This window comes from Sycon ciliatum, chromosome 8 (genome assembly GCF_964019385.1).
Source record: "Sycon ciliatum chromosome 8, ocSycCili1.1, whole genome shotgun sequence".
In the NCBI taxonomy this organism is placed as follows: Eukaryota; Metazoa; Porifera; class Calcarea; order Leucosolenida; family Sycettidae; genus Sycon; species Sycon ciliatum.
The window spans coordinates 5634110-5658644 of record NC_088650.1 but is presented as its reverse complement, the minus strand read 5'-3'; the positions used below and the strand labels follow the sequence as shown (position 1 = coordinate 5658644).

Here is a 24535-nt window from a genome sequence, read left to right as displayed (position 1 = left end):
CGCATAACATTAAGTGTAGTTCGGAGGAGCTGAACTATTGAAGTATTGTCTGCTGTCTGAGTTCTGAAGTGAAGCCTGTGCAGCGAGGCTGTCATGTGAGACGCAGATATGAAGAGTTGGAGCCTGCACTGCGGGTGGGGGTGGGTGGGTGTGATCCGAAATGAAAGCGCGAAGGCGACAAGATCAAGTCATGGTTCGGTGCATCGCATACCGAACCCTGTTCTACAAAAACGCGAACCACACTCCACAGGTTCAGTTGAAATTGTTTTGTATGGGTCCTAGCGTTTACCGGGTGTTATTAGCGGCCGTCGTGAGTTCCCTTCGGGAACGGACACGATAATTTACTCTTTTTTTTACTGTGACTCATTTGCGTAGATCTACTGGGTGTGACCAACTTGTCCAAGAGTAAATGGGAGCGTATGCAGTCTTGCTGCAACGATACGTGTTACTTTACTTGACGGCAGCCTGGCCCGTAGTTCGTAACGAACAGATTGAACCTACGTGTACGCGTGTGTGACTGAGCGCTGCGGCGTGATCCTGAACAAATGACTTGCCTTTGCTCCATATGGCCATGGGGGAGTGATCATGCCGATGGGCGCGCGGGAGCGAGCACCAGCGGAGAATGATTAATTGGATAACGTCTTGTAGAGGTCCATTCGTTGCTCTGTATCCACTGGACCTTGCGAAAAGTTGCAATCGTCACTTGAGGGTGCGGATGATATTTTCTCCAAAACAATCCGTCATTGTATGAATGGGCTTGTGGCAATGCCACTGGCAAGGACAAGGACTGGCGGTGACGACCGCACACATACCACCGCACTGCCCCTAGACGGAATATCCTTGAACTCGTGGTCGTTTTCGAGCTGCGGACACGTTCTGCTCTGGCGAGTAGTGGCTTTGTGGCTCGCTGTCCTCATTATCGTGCTCGACGGAGGTGAGTTTTCCTGCCCGGTACCCCTTTGTACACAGAATACGAGACTTATGTCTTGCATTAGGTAGCCATCGGTTTGTCTAGCACAGTCCATTTTGATGTTCCCACATTCTCGACGTCCATTCGTTTTGCCATTGAGCATCTCTGATAGCTCGGCGAAATCAAATGAAACAACCAAACAAAATCACCATGCAACGGTTCATGTCAGAAGTGCAGCTACATGTACTGTACATGCTTACTGTACATTTGTCTATGTTGTACACGTACAGTCATACTACACGAATGCATGGTGGTGATCCCGCTCATGCGATGCCGTGTACCGGTGTACTCGTGCTATAGGGTACCCGTGCTACCCAGATAGCAGTACCCAAACTCATTACCCCCCCCCCGATCAAACCCATGCCCGTTGCAGCCCTAGCGAAGCCACCTCATTTTGCCTATCGCATTATGGCGCAAAATATTCCCACTCCCTGGTATGCACAGCTACATAAGTAACACAGTGCTTGTCGATGGAATCCAAGAGTGTGAGCCAAGTGTGCACACTGTACCAGTTCACATCCTGGTGTGCTCAGATCCAGAGCTGCATAGCACACAGCGCATTTTTTTTACTGACGCAATTGGACTTCACTGAAAAGGTATTTTCTGATTATCTTTGAGCCAATTGTGTGATTGTCCAGCCCACTGATTGCATACTCATGGGTCTCTTTCGCCATATCAGTCAGATTCAGTCAGGAAGAGCGAAATTTTTTGCCACCAATTCATTATTATAGCGGAGTTGTCATGCTATTTGTAACGGCAGCTAGCGTCAATGTATTTGATATGCTCTGCCGACGGGTGAACTGATATCCAATTGCATGTTCTCTTGTCTATGTGCTGCTGTCTCCTGCATCAGTGAACTGTGTGGAAGACTGCTCGCAGATCCAGTGTCTAAACGGTGCAAGCTGTGAGCCAGGTCCACCGTCTAAATGTGTGTAAGTCAGGCGGCTCAGACTACACTCTTATGTTTACATGTACAAGTACATTATACCGTATTTTCCTCAGTTTAAGCCGCACTTTAAATACCAGTGATTCACCAAATAAAGTCGCTCCGGAGCGGCTTATACTACGAAGGTCAAATAAACAAGAAAGATGTCTGTATTTGTGCCAAAAAAAAAGTGTGGCGTCCACTCCAGTGCTACTCCGGAAAGTACGGTACCGAAGTTTTAGAACGCAGCACATCACACTTATCGCATGAACTTTTTAGAAGTCTAAAAAAATACTTCAGTATAACGTGGCTCTGAGGTCGATTAGGCACCGGGCATAGAAACAAGTAGAAATCCTTACCTGACCATGTCATCTATGCAAGTCAGCCTGGGAAAGCGTATGTTTTCATTGTAGTAGATCCCCCAGCTGAGTGACTTTGAATTTCACAGCTGCTATCCTTTGCTGTGTTGTCGGTTACTCATTCCCTCCTTTCAGGTGTCTTCCGAACTTTTCCGGACAGCTATGCGAGTTTGGTGAGTTCCATTTGCATTTATCCTTCTTCTCTGATCCAGTCCAGAGACAAATGGAGCGTAACTGTTCGATGTACATGTAATTACGTGAAATGAAGCTGAAAAGCTCCCTTACGGAGCTGGCATTTCATTCTGGATATATTAATATGTGACCGGGCTCAGTTTCACCCAAACACGTGTATGCATTCTCTAACCCAGGCATCCCCAGGCCAAGACAGAACATTTTTTGTCAACATGTATAACCCATATAATTATGGTGAGGGCAGTTAGGACTTAGAAGGTTCCACTCCATTTATATTTAGATAATAGTACTTTTCTCTCTCCCCCCCCTCTCTCTCTCTCTCTCTCTCTCTCTCTCTCTCTCTCTCTCTCTCTCTCTCTCTCTCTCTCTCTCTCTCTCTCTCTCTCTCTCTCTCTCTCTCTCTATCTCTCTGTATGTTGATCAATTTGCACAGAATCACTGTGCATAGAAGTACCACCACCCATCCGCGGAACAGTGCTGTACACGACAGCACCGCGATACACTAACTTCTCCGTCTCTGCAGCCCAGTACACGGTGGGCACTGTAGCTCAGTATCAGTGTCAGGAAGGTTTCAAAACCACCGCGTTTGACCTGATCAGTACTTGCCGGAGTAGCGGATTGTGGGACCCGCCACCGCCCACCGAATGTCAATGTACGTACTAGTATACTGTGGAAACGACGTCACATGAATAATATGGTCTGTGTATATAGCATAGTCGGCACAATTGAGCTTCACTTGGGATTGTGCGTACATGCATTGCACACTGTAGCATTGTCTTACTTCACATGTTAGTTTGCACCACCATTCACCCTGCAGGCTCATTGCATGTCATAGAGCTGAATGCATGCGTACACTTCACCAAGGCGTGCAGGGTGCAACCACGTAGTGTATACTTAATCTCGGGACGACTAAATGTTTCGACATGTTTAGATCTAATCGGCGGAGTTCCCAGTAACCATGGTAACTGGCAACACTCTGCTATGCTACGCGAATGATCTACATGTATGTATGATGCAGCTGTTCAATACATGTATGTACAGTGCTGGCAACTGAAATCCAACCCCCTTGGCGGCCCGCCGCGCCGGCAAGGGGGTTGGATTTCAGTTGCCAGCACTGTATGATGCAGCTGCTTAATACAAGTATACTAGTGCAGTGAAATCTGGCTAAGCTGACCACAAAAGGGACCTTACAGAAGTGGTCTCCATGTACAGCTGGTCTCATTGTCCAGGGTGATTTGACTTGAACCCTTCCCTTGGTCCTAGTCGTACAGGTACTGTGGGACAAGTGGTGGTCTTATCAGAGGGATTGCCTAGGCAGGTTTTATTGTACCTAGTACTGAGTTAGCTGTGGATGATGCAACGGTGGGCATGGTTGACATTGTACCTGAGAACCATGTCAGGTTTCACACTATCAATTGAATGCACTTCCAAAGTGCAAAACACGTGTAAGAAATCATTAGCAATGCACTCTCTTCCTTCTGCGCTGTGTTTGTCAATCCTGTCATGGCGGTCCCTTGCACAGTCACTTGCAATGCCACTAGTTGCCCGTCGGTCGAGGACACGAACCGTCGCTTCACGCAATGCTGTGCGCTGGATGACCGGCCTGTGGGATGCTGCCGGAACGTGTAAGTAACGTCAAGCAACTTGTCATGTAACTAGGTCAGGTTGTTACCAGAACGTATGCATGTAGGTTAGGTCATGTCACTATTCATGTGATTAGTCATGTGATTGGTCATGTGACTAGGTTGGAATGTTGCCAGAATGTGTAGGTTAAGTCATATGATTAGTCATGTGACTATTCATGTGACTATTCATGTGATTAGTCATGTAATTAGTCATGTGATTGGTCATGTGACTAGATTGGAATGTTGCCAGAACGTGTAGGTACTGGTTAAGTCATGTGACTAGGCTGGGATGCTGCTGGAACTTATTTTAAAATTAAGTCCTGTGGCTAGGTTAAATCAAGTCATTTTTAAGAAATACATAGGATGCAACGACGGAGCACCGAAGTGCATAGCTTTGGGAATCAAAAAGCTGAGGGATAAATGTGTATGTAAACCAACCCTGCACGAACCTTCTTGAAATTGAGTCCAAAACTCCGTTCAAGTTCCTCTTCTTCTAATAATCGTTTCGGGAATCTTGGAATCCTGAGTCCCATGCCAGTGACTAGAGGCAAATACAATGACATTCTCCTAACTCACTTAGCAGGAGTTTTAACCTCATGCATTCATCTTGCTCTGAAAGGGCAACTCCAGGCATTCCTCCATTTCTGAATGTGCTCTACAAATGTGTCTAATTGTAAAACAATTTGCTCACTTCTGCTCAAACATTATAATTGCAGCACGAAAATCCTGCTTGAGGACCGCTTTCACAGCATTACCGGAAACTGCCGCTTTGCTCTGCAACGATCCCTGGTGCCGTGTGAACGTGAGCTAGCCAGCTGCTACGAATCCCTGGCGACGTACAACTACAGCTGTCCAGATCTGCATGGGTGCAAGTCGCGCATCGATAACCCGGAGAATATCTCCAGGTAATGGATATACTGAAGCGCCGTCTACACCAGCATGGTACATTTGAATTGAGCACCCCCCCCCCCCCACACACACACACAACAAAGCAACATTTACCACATACAGTACTGTCAACTGAAATCCGACCCCTGAGCGGTGCACTCACACCGCAAACACCCAATACGGGATTGTAGCACTGCGAAATAGAGACCGCTAGAGTGTGAACGTACCGCTCAGGGAGGGGGGGGGGGGGATTTCATTTGCCACCGGTGTACTTGCAACTACAGTACGAACACGGCTCACCTTATAGTTAGTGCTCCTCTTTGTAATACAACACAGTGCAATGCTGAGATGCGATACTCGCCACAGCGAGCAAGTTTGAACTTTAAAGCAGCGCTGCCATCCAGTGCATTGGCCAGGTCCCGACTAGCTTGGCCGGTCTTGCAGCATACGATGTTACTTTGTTTCTGGGGACGGCGGTGGTGGTGGTGGTGGTGGGGGGGGGGGGGGTATTCCCCCTTGTCACAACTGTAGGTTTAGTGCAAACAGTAAACTTGAATGCGGCGTCCACATGACCTTGACTTGAACTGATGGGCCAACACAAAGCGGTCTGAAGGCCATGTGTAGAACTGATACAAGACCATCAATGATGCCTCAGGATCATAGTGAACACTCAGTCTTGCTCAATGATGTGTTGATGTTCTGCCAATCTCCTTTTCCTTAGTGCCTTGACCTGTGAGCCGGTTGCCGGTCCTGGAGCAGAGCTGTGTCAGAGCAACTGCAACGGTTTCTACTGCTTGCAGCGCGAGCACTACTGCCTGCCAAAGTCGTGCGTCAGCTCACAGGCCCTGGCGCAGATTGCACTCAGCGAAACACGCATGAACTGTGACCTGGAGAAGATATTTCTGGGAGTGAGAACGTGCAGTGGAACGCTAGTCAGTGTCAAGTGCTATGGTGAGTGGTTCAAGAAACAACAACCAAAGCACCTTGAAGGGAAGGTATGATGTCATCCGGTGTGAATCCAGGTTGTTTATTGAATCGTCCATGCCAATATGTGTATGAAACCTAAGATAAAAAGTCAGGCACCTGTTGTCAATGTCCAACTGGTCTGTAACACTGCGTTTCTTTGGCACCGAGTGTATTGAATGTCCCCCCCTCCCCCCCCCCCCCCCCCCGATTTTGCAACCACCTGCATTGGAAGAGTGCAATGAACTGATTCTATGTGGTGGTTCATGCAAGCAGGTTTTTAACTGTATAAACTATTAGTATTTTTTCGTACTTCAACGGTATGTTTAGTCTGGTGGACTATGGCAGAAGATGGTATTAGCATGTTTTCTCAGGAATGCTGATTGGAAGAAGTGACAAACGTTTACACTTTACCCATAGTTTATCCAACACTAACAATTATAAGCAAGATTCTTGTCAGTCAGAACGTGCAACACTTAGCACAATACTGACTGATCAGGTACTGAGGTTCAACGGCCTGATGTTTAGCTCCATCACGTCTGTTAGCGTTGGACAAGCTACGGGTGACATGTAAACCTTTGGACCTTTCTGTCAATTTTCATCCTTGGCTCTACTAATCCTGGTTGGGTTGACGGCATCCCCCAAGGCACTGATGATGCACATTCTTCTTGCCTGTGTTCATTGCTGCAGGCGGTGGTCAAGGGTCAGCAAGTACACTGATAGGTAAAAGTCTAAGCTGGTGTACTATGTGCTACTGTTTATTTTTGGTAATAAACCGAATCAACTGTCAGAAGGCTACAAAGTTCATCATAAATAGACTCGATGTCTGCATTTCGTGACAAAACATCTAGACGTGCCTTATACTTCAGTGCGGCTTATGCTCCGGACAATATCGGAGATTTTTTAAAATGCCTGGAACTTGTGTCGTCTTACATTCTCTAATGTAAATATCCTACTGTTCCAGGCAACTGCACATCAGCAACATGTCCGACCAGTACGAACCCTGAGCGATCTGTGTGCTGCATGCTGCAAGGACAACCAGTCAGCTGCTGCACAACTGGGTAAGTTCAGCGGCCTGGTGCAGTAGACTTTGGCGTTGTCTTTGCCGGTAATCGCCATATTTAGCTCTTATGAGTTGATTGTGTGAGTGTCAGGACTACACCTGCACGTGAGTTCAGTCAACAAAACAAACAAAACGTTCAGATTCACAATGCACCTGTGTCGGATTCACGCCTTCCATGACATACTTATCCGTGGAATACATTCATTTGTATGATCTGGTTACAATAGCGAGAGGTCGCTCAACATCACAAGGATGTAGCATTACCACACGGGCAGAAGGGAACGGAGACATCCGGCAAAGTCATTGTTGTATCGCTGCGTTTCATGCACATGGCAAAGCTAAGGCAATCAATCCTCAGACAACTGATAACCTGATGTATGGTCTGGTTAGATTGGTGGGCCATCAGTCATATCTTATACCAGTAACATGTTTCTCTCATCCAAACATTGAGTGAGTTCAGATATAGGGGACCTGTTCAAATAGTCACGTGATGCAGTTTGATTCGTTCCCTAGTATGGCAATCCCACGACTACACTGATATTGGTCATGCTGTTTGGCTCCACTCTGGCGTTCTTCCAGCATCTCGCAGCTGTTGACAAATCGTTTCCGTTACATCTCCGGCCAGTGTGCAGCCGACTTGGGACGCCAGTTGCAACCCTGCGCTCATCGGCTGGTGCAGTGCCTGAACGACCCCATCAGCTTCAACTTTACTTGCCCAGATAGTCATGGCTGTCTTGTCAGTGAAGAGACACCATCACATTGCGAGAAATTTGTAGGTTAGTACTTCCCGGTCATGACCTTGCAAGCAGCCACTCGTGCAAAGCAACACCAATCAAGGCCATGATGGAATGCATTTACAATAGATGTGTACTCGATGTCTGCTCGATGTCTGCTCTGTCTGTCCATCAGTCCAACATTTCACGTACACATTCCACCACCCATCAACTAGTACCCTTGCGTTCACTCCTGCATGTATCTATCCGCCTATCCACCTATCCATTCATGCACTCACCTATCTGTACGTCTATCCATTCATCCATCCATCCACTGACCGAGGCTACCCCCCCCCCCCCCCTGTAGTGGTTCTACAAACGCACCAAAGACATCTTGTACACCCAATCCAGCGCTCCATGATCCATCTACTACTACTACTGAGTATGCTGAATTCCATTAGCCAACTCAACAATTTATACATTCATCCCCTCATCTGTTCACTCATCCCATTCTTCCGTACTATCCTGAATACCCTGACAACTCAGTTGCGAGCCGGGCAGCACCACGAAAAGCTGCCTGTTGGATATTATTTTTAGCACACCCTACATGTAGTGTCAAGGGCTACTTTACTCTGGGCACTGAAAATTCTACATTGGTCAGATTTCGTTTCCACAGTAGCACTACGCTATTGTGCACTTTTTAAAGCGTGCCTGATTTGTTGCTTGGTGACATTGCATTCTTGTGCCCAGGTGCCGGTTCGCAGTGGTGTACCTCAAAGCGTTGCAGCGCCATTGGCTGTGTGACAACGTCCTTCTGCATGTCCAAGGCCTGCAATGTTCTGGAACAACGCTACAGGATGGCCCAGTCCGACGCCCTGCTCAAGTGCGACAGCGATATAACCTTCTCAAGAAAACACTGCTTTTATGCGAATAGCACAATAGAATGCAGTGGTAAGCCACATTGCATATCTCAACAATGTGTAACAAATACTTTTCCTGGGGAGGGGGAGGGGGGGAGGGGGGAGGGGGGAGGGGGGGGAGGGGGGAGGGGGGGGGGGAGGGGGGGCAAAGCTGTTGATATTTTTAAAATACTTGCAGTGTCTGATTTTTCCGAAAATTCACTGTTTCCAAAACCGATCTAAAGAAGAACCTTTCCGATTGTGAGAGCGAACTCAAAGAGTTTACCGTATTATGTCCAGTATGTAAGAACAATCAGAGTGATAAGGATGACTACTATCCATGCCACCTTATCACACAAGGAGGATTGGTTAGCATGCACATGCATATTTGTTGCATGGAACGGGTGGTCAAATTTGGGCGAAAGAAAATTTGCAGCAATGCGCTTGTCATGGTGCTGCTGTAGTTTGAGCTTGTCAAAAGCTCAGTTCTGCCTTTCCCAGTGTGTTGCGGTCGAATCAGCATTGCTTGCATTGTCAGCAATTAGTTCCCTGTACACTAGTCTGCTTGGTGCCTATGTCTCTTTGCTGCACAGGTGATAATGTTCAAGTACAGGCATCTACAACAGGTGAGTCAACTGTTAAAATTCAGCTAGGAAGAGTCTGGATTTGATGTTAAATATCGAGAAATTCAAAGGTTGGCTCTCCTGATTGATACCACCGGTAATACAGTACGACTGCTTTGGTTTAAGCCTGAGCTGCGGCAGCGGCAAACTCCTACACCTCTTAGTACGACAGTTATTTGTTTGCAAAGCTAGATGTTGTGGGATCCCATAACTTTGAAATATTGTGTATTTTGCACACTCTGTCTGTCCGTCCATTCATCGGTACGTTCATTCATTTCTCTGTCTGCCCACGCCCTGTACATCTACTGTCTCCCAAGGTAACATATTATGTTCTTGCCAAAATTTTTGCCACTCTATCTGCCTGCTGTCCTCGTTTTCCCAATGCATCTTCAGATGGTTGCACTGACGTCCTTGCAGATGATCCAGATGCATTTTGCACAAATGTAAATGGGTCACCGGAGTGCTGCAAGATTGGCAGTGTGTCGCTCGGATGTTGTTCAGAAAGGTACGCTACGGGTAGATCTGCACCTTGAACGGAATGGGGAGGGAGGGGTGGGGGTTGGGGTGTGCATTTCAAGCATCTTGCATATCAACAGCTGCCCATGATAATCTCCGTATCTGTATGACGAAGGAGTTCATGGATGTCTTTCTCTCTCTCATTGCTCTCTCATTGGTCTCTCTCTCTTTCTCTCTCTCTCTCCCTCTCTCTCTCTCTCTCTCTCTCTCTCTCTCTCTCTCTCTCTCTCTCTCTCTCTCTCTCTCTCTCTTTCTTTCTCTCTCTCTCCTTCTAACACACACTCTGTCTCGCATACAAATACACCCCCCCCCTCTCTCTCTCTCTCTCTCTCTCTCTCTCTCTCTCTCTCTCTCTCTCTCTCTCTCTCTCTCTCTCTCTCTCTCTCTCTCTCTCTCTCTCTCTCTCTCTCTCTCTCTCTCTCTCTCTCTCTCTCTCTCTCTCTATCTCTATCTCTCTCTCTATTTCTCTCTCTCTCTCTCTCTCTCTCTCTCACACACACACACACACACACACACACACACACACACACACACACACACACACATGCATGCACAAACTGAGTTCTATTTTTTCTTATGTTGTGCTTGCCAACAGAACTAAGTCCACTGTGCAGCGCCTACGCACCTTAGTGGAGTCAGCGACATGCAACCAAGCGCTGATTGCGCTACTACGCCCCTCCGGCGAGGATTTTGTCACCAGTCTTCAGTCAGGACTACTTGGCAGTGCACTGCTGTCGGCAGTTCCAACTTTCGGACCGACCACTGGTGCTAACTTGACCGCATCGCAATGTGCTCGGCTGCTTGGGGATAGGTACACTAGCTAATTATAACTTGCAGACTCCTGCATTCTGAACACCAAATAATTTTAACCTGGATTCGGTTCTGGCTAAGAATCTACACCAGCATGGATAAACCGTGGCAAATCGCGGGTAAAGCTTCCTATAGACTGGTATTCATTTTTGTGAAATGTAACACGTAGGACGTATGAGAATTGGAACACCACGTCTGCCAGTTAAGAGATGCTCAGACTATCTGTTGCAGATAATCTGGGACCAGCATGAACCAAATTTCGATATTATATTGCCCATTTTGAATCCATATCTCAGTAAGGAAATCAACACTGAATTGGAGAGCAATTCTCTACGCTTATCCCATGTAGGTCATACTACCGTACTGGCAATATATGTTGCCGCGTAACGCGTAACGCAGGGGGGTGCGGCGTAACGCGCGACCAGGCTAGTGCGACAAATTTTCGTTGCGTTCGTAACGCGCGTCCGGCGGGGTGCGGCGATCTTTTCATTGCAAAAAAGGCTGAAAACTGTGAAAGCACGTGTACCGCGTGGTGAAAAGTTCAAAACTGGACGCAGCAGGAAGTCCTGCAATAGCAAAAAAAGGACTGCGGCAATATAGAAACCTGTGTAACGGCTCCTGTGCGACTTTGCATGTAACGCCCTGCGTGCGGTAAACATATGCCAATGTAACGCTTCATGGCCTCACTGCGACCATATATATTGCCAGTACGGTATCATTACTTCTGATTGAAATTGCAATACACAGGATGCAATCTGCCGTCATCGCCACAACACATTTTAAAAGGTTTCCAAAATCGATTTTCACGTCACATTCATCAGTGGAATATCGTGACTGAAGGTTATCCATGCAAAACGATGTCACCACGTCGTTTATTTTATATACTTCTAATTGAATGTAGCCAATTTTAGACATTGCTGCCTTTTCTCTCCTGTGTGTTAAGGGCAATGAACTGTACACTGTCCATTGTTGAGGCGTCTTCGGCCGAGTACCAGCAGCCTGTGACATTTTGCTTACCGCCCACCTGTGCAGACACGTCTACATTAATACAGGTTGGCCAGTCAGAGATCTTCTTCAGATGTCTTCTGCTGAGTCCGCCATGCCCTCTCGAGCAGTGGTCACTGGTTTGTCAAGGTATGTTGGACTGGACTTGGATAGAATTTAGCAGTGCAGGCGTGATCATACCTCATGGCTTTCAGTGCACAGTACATTCGTTACGGGACTTGAAAGTGTTACGTCACAGCCTGTACAGAGTCATGGAAATGCTGACGTTAAACGGTTTGAACCCACATAGATCTGGTGTCTGTATATACCAGGTATGCATACATGCCGGGGTGGTTTTCCTTCACATCAGGGTGTCACATCCGCCGGACGTGACCGGGCTCTCCTGGTCGGGGACCCGCTCCTGGTTTAGAAAAGTGCACACCTGTGTAGGACACGCGGGGCCTTCCCACCGCATACACTATGGGTAGAGTGGGATCCCTATGCATCGTTATTAAATTTTTTGATTTCTGACATCTAAACTTTCAAGCCCTCCACTAAGGAATCCTCTCTGTTTCTGTCTTCCAACACCAAGGAGACAATAATTATTACTGTGTACGTGTGTATGTATGAGTGGCTCTGTAGCAAGATGTCTTACATGCTGATGCGCTACTACATGTTTTCTGTGCTCTGATCACAACAGACATTACTGGCAATGTTACGCGACACGCCACGGAAGAAGAGACGACGGGCACACCTGACACGTCCAATGCACACATCGCAGTAGCAATCGGCTGCAGCGTGGGCGGCGTATTGCTGGTTGCACTCCTGTTCCTGCTGATCATCTATGAGACGCGGCGAAGAAGCAGTGAGAGACTCGACGATAAACTGGAACTTACAGACAATCCTGCGCGGCACAAATAACCATTCGCGCATATTGCACTTTGTCGCTGGATCTCGAGTCTGAACAGTTTGTAGGGGTACACAGTGATACCGTCTGATGATTGATTTCTTGACCTACCGGTAGTTTTGTTGGAGCCTCTCAAGATCCGCTGACAGTATATTTTGATCATGTTGACAAACTACTACACATACGTGACAAGATCACTTCTAAGTATAGAAAGGTGTACGAGAACACTCTCGTTGCTGTTGGAAAGGTAGAATCTCTTTGCACTTGAATGCTGAAGGGCATTTATTTATTTCTGCTGCTAATATTCCACCTACTTCACTGACATGGCCCAAGGTCTGAGAACACGTATAAAACTGTAAATTATGATAGAATTATATGCATAGATGCTAGCTGTCCCCCCCCCCCCCCCTCATAAAGTATAACCGAATGACTATAATAGCGCAGGTTTGGACATTTTGAATTTTTCTCTCACCAGTAATGGCATCATGGCTACTTGTGTAGAATACGTCACACCTATTTCACTCGAAGTAAGTTAATTAATAAAAACTCGGTTGTTGAGCCAATAGTAATATGTAAAAAGAAAAAGGACCTGTAAGTTACTAGTTATGACTAACAGTCCACCAAGGTAACGAGATATTACGTGTCTAATATTGACTGAGTACGAGGTCAATATAGGAAATAAAAGCCGAGTAAAAGACCGAGGCGAAGCCGAGGTCTTTTACGAGGTCTGGGTTTTCAATAATATTTTTGTTATAAAATACACAGTAAATACATGTCAAACAAGTAACGTAGTTGCGTGATGTCTGCGGCCTTCATCCTATTCATAGCTATATTAAAATTATTATCTCCACGTAGATTATTACTGTTAAGATCAGACACAGTCATAATACAAGTACATAATCATTTTGTGGACAATTCAATCCGCACTACTACTGGACACAATCTTTATTAGGAAAATTGAAACAGAGATGTGAAAAACAAATAGATGGAGCAGCAATGCAATACAATGTCCAAAAACTCAAGAATTCACCATCATGGGACAATGTTCGGCATATTATTATGTCTCTGAAATACCATTCCGCTCAGGCTGCTCTCAGCCGGCACAGGCTACTACAGTAGTAGTAGATCAACGAAACATTGTCCTGATAGTCCAGGGGCGTCGGAAGGTCCAGTGTAACGGTGAGTAGTAGGTATCTGGTGTCAGACTTCCATTGCACGTTTTACTTTGAATAACGTCCTACTCCGTACCTGGTCAGGTAGCGAGGTCGGAACTGTCGCAGTCTAGGTACATGCTTGCAGGAAGCCGCAGTTGTTTTCTTCTTCCTCTGCTCACACAGCGTGCTCAAAAGAACGATAAGCGGAGCGGCCTTATACAGAAGGCTGAACAAAGTTTGCTTGAAACTCGCAGGTGCACTGAACAGCAATCCTCGCGATAACAGCAAACAGAGACAGTACGATGTACATTGTGTACGAGTGATACTTCACATTGACCCACTGGTGACCTTGCTGTGAGAAGGTGGGAAGCCTTCAACGGACAGGTAGTATGCCAGGAACCTTTCAGTGTCCGGAGCAAAAGGTATTTTAAGGCTTAGGAGCTACATGTACATCTCTGAACAGGATGATCACATACAACTTGAGGAATACCGGGAAGCCAATAATTATACAATCACAGTATGATCTATTTCTGTGCGTCCGGTCCATGCGTTGTTGATGTATCTTTTTTACACAATGTCGTATCAGCACGTCCTTGACATCCGGGCGGTGATTATGGTGATGGTGGGAGGCCGTAGCTCCAGGCTTCGCGGTATCCCTGAGTGATGCGCTTCAGTAGCTTAAAACACCTCTACTTCTCATTATTGCCATACATGCGAGAGCGTATCGGAGGGAAGGCATTTTGTTGATTATTAGTGACCGCACAGGTAGTGACTGATGTTTAGCATGGCCCACCGCACATCGATTATTGAAAGGAAAAGAACATATGGAAACGAGTTAAGAGTAACTCTCCACCACTGTAACTAGATACTATTATACAGTCAGAAAGTGCAACAACTAGGCACAAAACTGACAGAGTACTGAGACATTCGACGTCCTGACACCTAGCTTCAACACATCTCCGTAGTTGTTGCACTTTCTGACTGTATATAGTATTTAATTACAGTGGTGGAGAGTTACTCTTAACTTGTTTCCATATGTCCTTTTCCTTTCTACATTTATTATTGGCTCAATACCCGAGTTTCAAATCTATTATTGAGTATAGAGGAATACCGTGACGTGATCGCGATTTCCTTCAGTAGCTGACTCTGCATGCATCATCCGCACATTTACAATGTAAATTTTATGTTGAAATGGGTACCAACACTATGCAATGAATATGCATACCAGGTAAATGTTGAATCGTTTGCAGGCAACCCGCCTACACTCAAGAGAGCACTGCATTTCACACAAATCCATTAGGAGTATCGTTTCAAGGTAAATGTTGATCTGCAATAATAATTACTGTTCGCATCTGCATCAACACACATCATTGTGTCCGTCTGTTCACTTCACCTTTGTACAGGCATCGCTTTAGGAGAGGGGGGGGGGGGGGAGGAAGGGAGGAGGCTTTGTTAGTCACGTTAGCTGTACTTGACACAGGTGTAAGGTACACGGGAAGTCACTGGAATCCTACAAACTAAACCATCGATCACGCGTGCGTGCGGCGTCCCATCTATGGTCGATATAACCTCTCCACACCTTTGGAACCTCGTGATAATGTCTGCAGTCTTCCAACGAGTAGGCAGTATTTAGAACACTCTCTTTCAGACAATTGTACTGCACACCAACATAGCCAACATGGCCTGCAAGTGGAGACTATTGGCGATTTTCGTGTTGGTATGGTCGGCGCTTACCACGGGCTCCTTATCTCTCTTTGCTAACCCACCGGTCGTCGAGGACCCATTGCAGCAGAGCGGCTCTCGGTGCTCTTACCTAAGCAAAGTCGCTTATGAAATGCACTCGGCCGCCCGCAGGGTCATTGTACAGCCATCGAACATGACCTATGTCGATCACAGCGACGTGCTTGGCCTACCAATAGGCCCCGAAGAGAACCCTCTGTCGGCCGAGTTTCGGATCCATCGCGTGGCTGCCACTCAACAGTTCTACCGGGCTCTGGAAACGTATGTGAGGACGCTGTATCAGAGGGTCAGGATAGGAACGAAAGGGCCACGTTCAGACGTCCTGGGCATTGCTGGATGGTTGCGGTTGTACGAGGACAACCTCTTGATGGTAAGGAATACTAGTACGGCGATTTGGTTGGTTAGTTGGTTTTCAGAAAATGTCCCCTGGCCGCAGTGGCTGCAGTTTGCCTGGCTGAGTAGGTCATTTTACAGCTGATGGCTGGTAGGGTTGCCTTGTTCAGGGGACAGAAGCTGGGCGAGGGCAGGTGCCGTTTGAAGAAACAACCATCATCCTGTGGCCATACATTTACTTCAGAGTACAACTAACAGAGCGAAACAGTTGCTGTCCACAGATATGAGTACTTCAGAGTACATGTATCAAATTCTAAGTCTATTGGCCAAAGTGCAAGAAATCCACATGGAACACCAACAAGACCCATTTAGAAATGTATCATTTCGAAAACAAGGTTGGATTGTCGAATTGTACTAAATACCAAACATCTCTGGATCAGTCAGCTCCGACGTCAGACCTCATGTAGAAGGCGACCCAAAGCAGTAAGGCTAGTGTCATTGACGAATGTAGATACAGTAAAACCTGTCAAGGCGACCACTCGGATAAGGCGACCACCTGTTCTAGAAGACCGCTGCAACCAGGACCAAGGGGTGCTATTTCCAGTCAATTGACCCTGGATAAGGCGACCACCTGGTGGCGGAGACCACATTTTGAAGGTCCCATGAGCGGTCGTGTTAGACAGGTTTCACTGTACATGGTGACCTTGGAGTGAGCAGGTGGGAAGCCTTCTTTGCAGACGCACGGAGTTCTGTAAGGCAGAGGAGCCTTTAGGTTAGCACGACATCCCTAGATAGAGCGGTTTGTGAGGTACCGATCACAGCGGCATTACTAGGGTGTATTTTTAAAGATATGGCTGCTTGATCTCGGTATAATAATACAAGTAATTGTGTCCGAAGATCATCAGGCAATCGAATGATTTGAGATGAACTAAAACTATGTCTGTGTCATGCATGACATGATGTGTAGACTCTGCGTCTACCACGATTTCCCATGTGTACGCCTAGATACACACGACACAGAGCACCACGCATCGAATGATGCGTGGTGCTCTGTGCCGTGTGTAAGATACTGCGGCTCTATTCGAACGAATTTTGAGCACTCTACCGAGCCGGAGGACTCTCATTTGTACACCAAGATACAACTATTCCGTATGAATGTACAAGTAAACATCTTCCAGAAAATGAGTACAATTTTAAAGTCCCGAATATGAGGCATTTCACTTCTCACACTTCAAAGTATCAACATTTAATCGTATGGTTTTCCTTGCGTCGCAGATTCGACCCGAGGACAGCTATGGTATGCCATTCGATCAGATATCGGCGTTAGAACACATGCAGCGGTCCGCCATGTTCTTCAACTGTCCCTTCAACTCCATCAACAGGTGCGTACACTTAGATTTCCATGCCTGATCAGCGTTTAGGGTCGTAGAGTACTGATAATCCGGTGTAATTCGAAGGGCCTGTTTATTTCGAACCTTTTCCACGCACCGATGTACGTGTGAAGAAGACTGTGTGAAGAATGAGGGAAGTGCAGGTTGAGGGAGGTCTCAGTGAAAACGTCACCAAGACAAAATAGAGGAATAGCTGAGTAAAGAATGGTACCAAGCTGAATTGGCCGTGATGCCGAGACCTCAGTCCTCAGGTCGGCAGAGCCATCAATGCCCCACCATCACTGCTGCGTCTCGGTGCAGCCCCTGCTCAATAGTTGTCACGTTCGTCCTAGTCTCAGTATCATCGTCTTTCTTTATTATTTTCGAGCTGGGAATGTGAACATAGTAAAAAGAAAAGAAGAAAAAAAGAATAGTGACACCTCGCACTACATGTAGGTAGTAACGAGTGATACGGATGAAGAAAGGAAAATGTTCTTCTACAAGAACATTCAGTTATTCTTTACACTTGCGTTGTACATACGAAGTACTTTTAAACAGACACAACGCCCCACATGCACAGGCCCATTATTAGAAGACTATGGTGCAGCAAGCGGTGGTATGTGAAAAGATCACCTCCAGTGGCCTCCTGTAAAGTGGTCAAAGCCCTGAAATCCCATTCGCTGCATGCACACAACTAACTTCCTCTTCTTTTTGAAGAGCATTGTCATTACAATTTGTACACTGATGGCCAGCTTCAAGGTGGTTGATGTGTTGTATTGTTTTGTTCAGTTTGGCTAAACGACTCTATCCTCACATCGACAGCACTTTTACTGTTCCCGACCACATGTCTCAACAGCACAAGGCTATGAATCGCGCACGACGCCTCTTGCACTACAGTATTATTGGCATCGAGAATCTGCCTCAAGAGTTCAAGTGCTAGGTACAAGGTGCGCCTGCCGCTGTGGTTGCTCAGTACCCGCGTGGCGCTCTGAGGACTAAATTGGCTCAGTAGCAACAGTCGCCGTTCACTCTGACTGTCTCACCGTATCCATTCTCCAGAGCTTCTCATTTCTCTATATGCCATGCAAGCTGATTAGTACACTGTCCCTGCCAGACTACTAGTGACAAAATACGTGGCTATTTTGTATGTACCTGTACTTGTACATGTACATTTCAGCAATCTTTTCCATTCTATTCAATAGCTTCCAAATACACACTTGTGAGAAAGTGAGCATACGTATTCAAGACGATTGCTTGCTGTTCATGCGATGGACAGTTGCTTCAGTTTTCACTCGCCATAATTATTGTCGCCCTGCTCTGCCACAAGCCTGTCATTTAAAACTGAGGCATTGTTTCAAGAAAACATACATTGTACAGTAGCTGCATTTCTTCACGCATTCAGTTAATTAATCATACATGTACAAAATGTAAAATGTACATGTACAAAATGTAAAATGTACATGTACAAAATGTACATATACATGTACATGTACATGTACATGTATACCATTCACGGTGGTGTGAAGATACATGGACATGAAACTACACTCGTCCAGTTCACTCATTGCGACACGGGCTTTGAACCTAGAAACCAATTTTGGGGTGCTGAACAAACTAACTGTGTCACGACTTTTAAAACTGAAATTCAACAAGACCAATGTTCCTCAGCTCAGGGAGGGTGATAGACCAACAACAATATAAACATGTTCACAGAAAAGGGGAAAGGCCGACGGCATCGACGGTCGCGGGTATCACCGGCGACTGAGCACATACAAGCATGTACATGATGTACATGCACACGCACTGTTCATCTAGGGAACAACGAGTGGGTCAGCATGAATCGGTTCGGAGTGTGCCGGAAGTTCACAGGGACACCAAGGTTAGGCGCATGACATGTACAAGTACCGTGCTCGCGCAATATAGTGGCGGTGGGGAACTATTTATTTTTAATGTTTTTCGCCCACACAGATGGGGCACTATGCCAGAGAGGGTACTATTCAAGAGAGGGTACTATTCAAGAGAGGGCAATATTCAAGAGAGGGCACTATTTTTCAATGCTGGTACATTTGCGTCATCCAGTATAAAAGCAAAACAGAGCTAAAAGTTTACTCTTAACTATCACGACTCAACGGAAGCGGCAACAAGAACTGAGATTTTGATCCTGAAATAACCAGTGCATGACATGGACAAGAACATTAGCAAATTAATTAACACCAAACTTGCACATGCGCTTGGTTACAAGCTCGGGGGGGGGGGGGCATTTTCAAGAGAGGGCTTTATGTTTTCACTGCCTCTTATAGACCGGGGCACTATTCAAGAAAGGGCTAGCTCCAATCGCGCGAGTACGGAACATGTACGCTCTTTGGGGGGGGGGGGAGGGGTATAGCCCTAGAAGAGTGCGGATACTTGCTCATGCCGCTGCACCGTCGCTTACAATGTACATTTTTCGGGGTAAAGGCCTCTTACGGGCAAGATAAAGCCTATGGATGTGAGAAAATACCATGAAAAGAAAATTCAAGAATTCATTACAATACATGTACATTCGAAAACTCCAAGTCGATTATTTGCAAACTCCAAGAAATTCCACTTAAAATAGACGGAATTCAGTTCTCAATGGTCGATGCCTACCCCAGCACCACCCTGTGTCGACAGACCAGTCAGTCGCCTTGTGGACCCGCGTAGCCGGAGGTCAACTGCACGGAACACGGCGAATTGGGTGCGAATTCGCGCCCGAGCCATTTCTCCTTTGTTTACGTAGCTCGTTGATCGATTTCACTGGGGAATCGTCAAAATAATAATACTGTTGACGAGTCCTTGGATTTCACACTGGAACTAGAATTCAGACGTAATAATTATTCTGTTCGTACAAAGTAATGGCTTAAATTTTTTACTTGTCTTTCATTCCGGCCATTATGGCTTCTGTACTTCGTCTTGGGGTTGGGACATGATACATGTACGAAGCTGCCATGCATGTATTGTACATGTACATGGGTGTTAGTAGGGCCGTGTTACTAACTACTGTTAGCCAGCCTCTCGGCGCCGAGAGTACAACGTATGGTATGTCCCTTTCGTACGTACGTGCAATAATTATAACGTTATTATTCTGACTAGCCCGCCCGCCCCGCCAACCCACCATTATGCATTGTAGATCTACATGACTGTACAAAGTCATGCAGTTATTGGCAGAGTAAGCTGCGAGCTGTGCATTCTTTGGCGTTGCGCTGACTGACCTGGCACCCAGAGACCACGTGTGCTTGGCCTCCGGGGTTGATTGCATTAAGATACCAGGTCACAAGTCCTTAGCTGACCCTTACCGTTATTGTCAGGCAGTCATTAGCTGCGTAAGAGACTATTAATCAAGGGACATTTTTTGCAGGCCAACGTCGTGATGGAACAGTTTTGTGGCCACATAAAACCTGTGATTTGTGACGAGGGCGCTACGCAATCAAAAGTCTGAAGAAAAATCCGTGTGCCGGATGTGTGCAAGTCTAGGTGTGCCGGTTCCTTGCTGTGAGACACTCAGCGGCACAACAGTGAAGACTCGGATCGATGCGATCACGAGTAGAGTATTCGATTGTACACATAATGGCACGCACAGTTTGTACGTGATAATGCAATTAACCTCCTTTCGCTTCCATGGAATTGGGTGACTGCGCGCGTTTAGCTCGGCGAATTCAATGCTTTCCTCGGTCTCTTACTGTCTCTCTCTTCCATCTCCTTCCCTCTCTCTGCCTCTCTTTGTCTCTCTTTGTCTCTCTTTGTCTCTCTTTGTCTCTCCTTCTCTCTCTCTCTCTCTCTCTCTCTCTCTCTCTCTCTCTCTCTCTCTCTCTCTCTCTCTCTCTCTCTCTCTCTCTCTCTCTCTCTCTCTCTCTCTCTCTCTCTCTCTCTCTCTCTCTCTCTCTCTCTCTCTCTCTCTCTCTCTCTCTCTCTCTCTCTCTCTCTCTCTCTCTCTCTCTCTCTCTCTCTCTCTCTCTCTCTCTCTCTCTCTCTCTCTATCTCTCTCTCTCTCTCTCTATCTCTATCTATCTCTATCTCTCTCTCTCTCTCTCTCTCTCTCTCTCTCTCTCTCTCTCTCTCTTTCTTTCTCTCTCTCTCTCGCTCGCTCTCGTCCTGCTGTGCGCAATCTGAGTCTAAACTGTTTCCGCCTCAAGGGAACATCACATTGTGGTAACCCTTGGCGGATCAGGGTTATGGTTCGGGGTCATTGCATAACCGTATTATTGTATTGCTGTTCTCCCCCTTTCCCGTTCCTAGACTTCATTCGAGCTGTTGTGTTTAAGTATATCGTTATTCGACCTAGCAATAGGTGGTTTAAGACTGAAGTTGAAACATGCACAACACCAATGTCCATAATTATTATAGATGAAGGGGTCAAGCTTTAGTGATCTTCATCTTAGAGGGTCACGGTCTTCTCGGGTGGAGGAGTACACCATACCTGTAATGTCGCCTTAACAATACTAAGCATAGAGACTGAGAGGCATGTGTTACCCGGCGCAATGGGTTAGACCATCCCGCGGCATCATCATCGATATGCTGGTCTTCCTTATGAAGTTATGCCGATGGATGGTCATAACGAGCGAGCGGGATATACTGGGGACTCTTAAAAAAAAGACGGTGTTTCCCATTCACATCGTACGTGTACCTGTCACTTGTCAGAGTCCTTTCTTGTCCTTTTTAGAAGCCATCATCCATGCCTTTGACCAGTGCAGTGGCAGATATTGGGATGATGCGAGAACCGGACTAAGCAGATACATGAATACGTGTGCTTGTGTGTGTGTGGGGGGGTGGGAGGGGGGGGGGGGGGGGTAGGGGTGGTACATGTATGTATGTATGTGTGTATGGATGGATGTATAACCAAGAGTACATAACCTGGTTATGTACTCTTGGTGTAAACCCATAACCATTCTGGTCGTAGGGGCGTCATGTGTGTCATAAGGCAGCAGCATGAAAAGAACTAACCTAAGTACACTGATAAACAAGCTGCCTATACATGTACCTATCACGATCAGCAGCAACGAAAGAGAGAGAATTGTATAAGATTCATTGGTCCAGTCTTTGCTGGTCACTAGTACTGAGACATGAACTAAGGGCATTGTACAGTGCTGGCAACTGAAATCCGACCCCTGAGCGGTGGGTACACATTCTAGCGGTCTCTGTTTCGTAGTTTTACCATCCCGTGTCGGGCCTGTGCGATGTGAGCGCACCGCTCAGGGGGTCGGATTTCAGCTGCCAGCAGTGTATGTGTATATTCGCTTCGTGTATAAAGTAGCCACGCTCCAACCGGCACACATCTTCAGACCACCTCGTGTGCTTGCAACCACTTCTCAAACAAAATTCTGTTCCCGAAGCAGAACCACAATGGGTCCACCAACCGTGGATAATTCGATTACCGGTACTTCATATGACCCTTATAAGCATGGACAAGCTCTGTCAACTTCAACTGCACATAGCAAGCACTTTACTTTTTGCTGTCCTAGGAATTACTCTCGCACTTGATTAATAATGGCTGTAGAAGATGGTCTCTCACGTTCCAGTCCCCCAGAAACAAGTTTCCCGCTTGTGTTCAACCTGAACCTTATACATGTACATGTATATGTACATGATTGTATCTCCATGTATTTAAATTACGTTAGAACGGACCAAGCCCCTTAGCAAATTTCCAGTCAGTGTTGCTGAGATGCAGTAATTGCACCACAAGCGCTCGCAAACGGTCCAGTATTTTCGCACATCGTACCACCCTGCAAACGTGCTGTACTACACGATGTACACGTTCCACGAAATGTGGAGAATCAAGCTCACTCCTTGGGGCTGTGAGTAAAACCACAGCGTCACCGCAAGCGACTCAGGCACGTTAATACAAAAGAAGCCCTTCTTCACCTTCATCGTGTGGACAGGTGATCGGCCACAATCGCCCCCACACGTGAAGTGCTTGTTAAGGACTAGCAGAACATCGCCTAACACATCGTTCGCGGATAGTGTCGTAATGAAGACCGACTGAACGGAGAGTAGCAAATGTCCCCAACAATCAGGTGAATTACGCGTGAATGCCTTGCATCAGCGACACCAGTAGCAGCATTAAATTTAGTAGTCACTGTCATAACAACAAGCCCTGGTTGCATTTGAATGCGTTGAGTTCTTTGTCCATTCTTGGTCTTACAAATTGTATCGAGCATCATTAACTACTGTCCTCGAAGTAGAATATTTGGACGATCCCTCGCTTTCAGCTGCATCGCGTGTGACACCTAACTGCAATTTTGAAGTTTAAGATGAAAATTGAATTACTTTTACTTAAAAAAGTGCAGGATTGCTAGGAAACCCAGTTACAGTGGTGACACCATTTTGTTGCCATGGTGCTACACTGGGTCAAGTCACTGCAGCGGTTATGTTCAATTGTTCTGATGAGTCAAAGAATTTTATTGAAAATCCATGATAATGTGATCGGAAAGATGATTGAAGAAAAATCCAAAGTCAAACCCAGGCAATTATTAGCAGTCACTCCTATCAAAGCAGATCATTATTAAATTTTGCAATCGCGCAACTTGGAAAGCCGGCCAAAATTCCAATTGTTCTGATGAGGATCTCCCCCTCCCCGTTGATTGGAAACTACTAGTACATGCTATAGGATGTGAACAAAGTTACTGAAGTAGATTAATTACGTGTGCTTGATCTGGCGATGGCTCTGTTGGTACTCTGTCGAAAATACCCAGGCGACCACTGGACGGGTTTAAAGGCAGTTCGAGATTTTCTTCGGATCTTGCCAATGTGTCCAGTTTTAGCAAGAGCTATTCTTGTAAGGATCGTGTCTATTATGATTGGAAGAGAGTCAGCAGATGGGAGTTGGTCAGCAACATCTATTTGTGGAGTACACTATCATACAATGCACCCGTGAGGGTTTGCGGTCGACGCGCACATGTAAAATGTGGAAACACCCACATACATGTACATGTACATGTAGTCATGTACAATGTATGTTCTCCGTGCAAGTGAGCTGATTTAGCTACCATGCATGCCTCAACACCTGTGCAAACCTGCTTTGTTAGCCCAAAATGTCCGCAGAAATCGACTATTTGCTCGCCATGGTGGCGAAGACAAGACAAGTTCGTTTTCACGTGCCAGGGAGGGGATGGTGGAAGACTGAAGCAGGAACTTTGACGCGGTCAAGTTCAACGTGTACAGTCAACTTCGCGTATAACGACACTCGGCGGGACATCAAAAAGGTGTCCTTACTCGCGAAGTGTCGTTATACCCGAAGTCTCATTATATGTATTCCAGTGGGATGGGACTTTGCTCTGGGCATGGAAATTCTGTCGTTATTCGCGAATTGTCGTTATATCCGCAGTCGTTATTGGTCAAGTTCAACGTGTACTTCATTGTTAGGTGTAGTGCTAACGTTGACGCATTACATCGTCGACGTCCCAAGGCATGACTTAGAATGACAACCATTGTGATACTGTCTGAGTACAAATTTTCTTTCAAGAAATCTTTCATTCGATTACTCCAC

The 24535-nt window shown here is 46.3% G+C and overlaps 2 protein-coding genes across 2 annotated transcripts; both read left to right on the top strand.

Annotated features, from left to right (window-relative positions):
* The first annotated feature begins 286 nt into the window (after positions 1-286).
* LOC135822924 (uncharacterized) lies at positions 287-13006 on the top strand. The gene is made up of 16 exons (XM_065335764.1): positions 287-934; positions 1824-1902; positions 2390-2427; positions 2880-3098; positions 3969-4071; positions 4788-4976; positions 5681-5910; positions 6613-6645; positions 6887-6983; positions 7565-7761; positions 8449-8649; positions 9191-9223; positions 9614-9725; positions 10332-10547; positions 11490-11680; positions 12231-13006. The coding sequence occupies exons 1-16, from the start codon at positions 748-750 to the stop codon at positions 12449-12451; spliced, it is 2346 nt and encodes a 781-aa protein (XP_065191836.1). The 5' UTR covers positions 287-747; the 3' UTR covers positions 12452-13006.
* Positions 13007-15205: 2199 nt separating this feature from the next.
* LOC135822649 (uncharacterized) lies at positions 15206-18467 on the top strand. Its single transcript, XM_065335459.1, has 3 exons — positions 15206-15701; positions 16940-17046; positions 17824-18467. The coding sequence occupies exons 1-3, from the start codon at positions 15270-15272 to the stop codon at positions 17972-17974; spliced, it is 690 nt and encodes a 229-aa protein (XP_065191531.1). The 5' UTR covers positions 15206-15269; the 3' UTR covers positions 17975-18467.
* Positions 18468-24535: the final 6068 nt, after the last annotated feature.

Excerpts from the sequence above, each read along its gene's own strand:
- LOC135822924 (XM_065335764.1), top strand. The coding sequence starts at position 748 with ATGAATGGGCTTGTGGCAATGCCACTGGCAAGGACAAGGACTGGCGGT. Across the intron at positions 1,903-2,389 it reads GGTCCACCGTCTAAATGTGT|GTGTCTTCCGAACTTTTCCG; the intron begins GTAAGTCAGGCG and ends CCCTCCTTTCAG. Across the intron at positions 3,099-3,968 it reads ACCGCCCACCGAATGTCAAT|TCACTTGCAATGCCACTAGT; the intron begins GTACGTACTAGT and ends TCCCTTGCACAG.
- LOC135822649 (XM_065335459.1), top strand. The coding sequence starts at position 15,270 with ATGGCCTGCAAGTGGAGACTATTGGCGATTTTCGTGTTGGTATGGTCG. Across the intron at positions 15,702-16,939 it reads ACGAGGACAACCTCTTGATG|ATTCGACCCGAGGACAGCTA; the intron begins GTAAGGAATACT and ends CTTGCGTCGCAG. Across the intron at positions 17,047-17,823 it reads CCCTTCAACTCCATCAACAG|TTTGGCTAAACGACTCTATC; the intron begins GTGCGTACACTT and ends TGTTTTGTTCAG.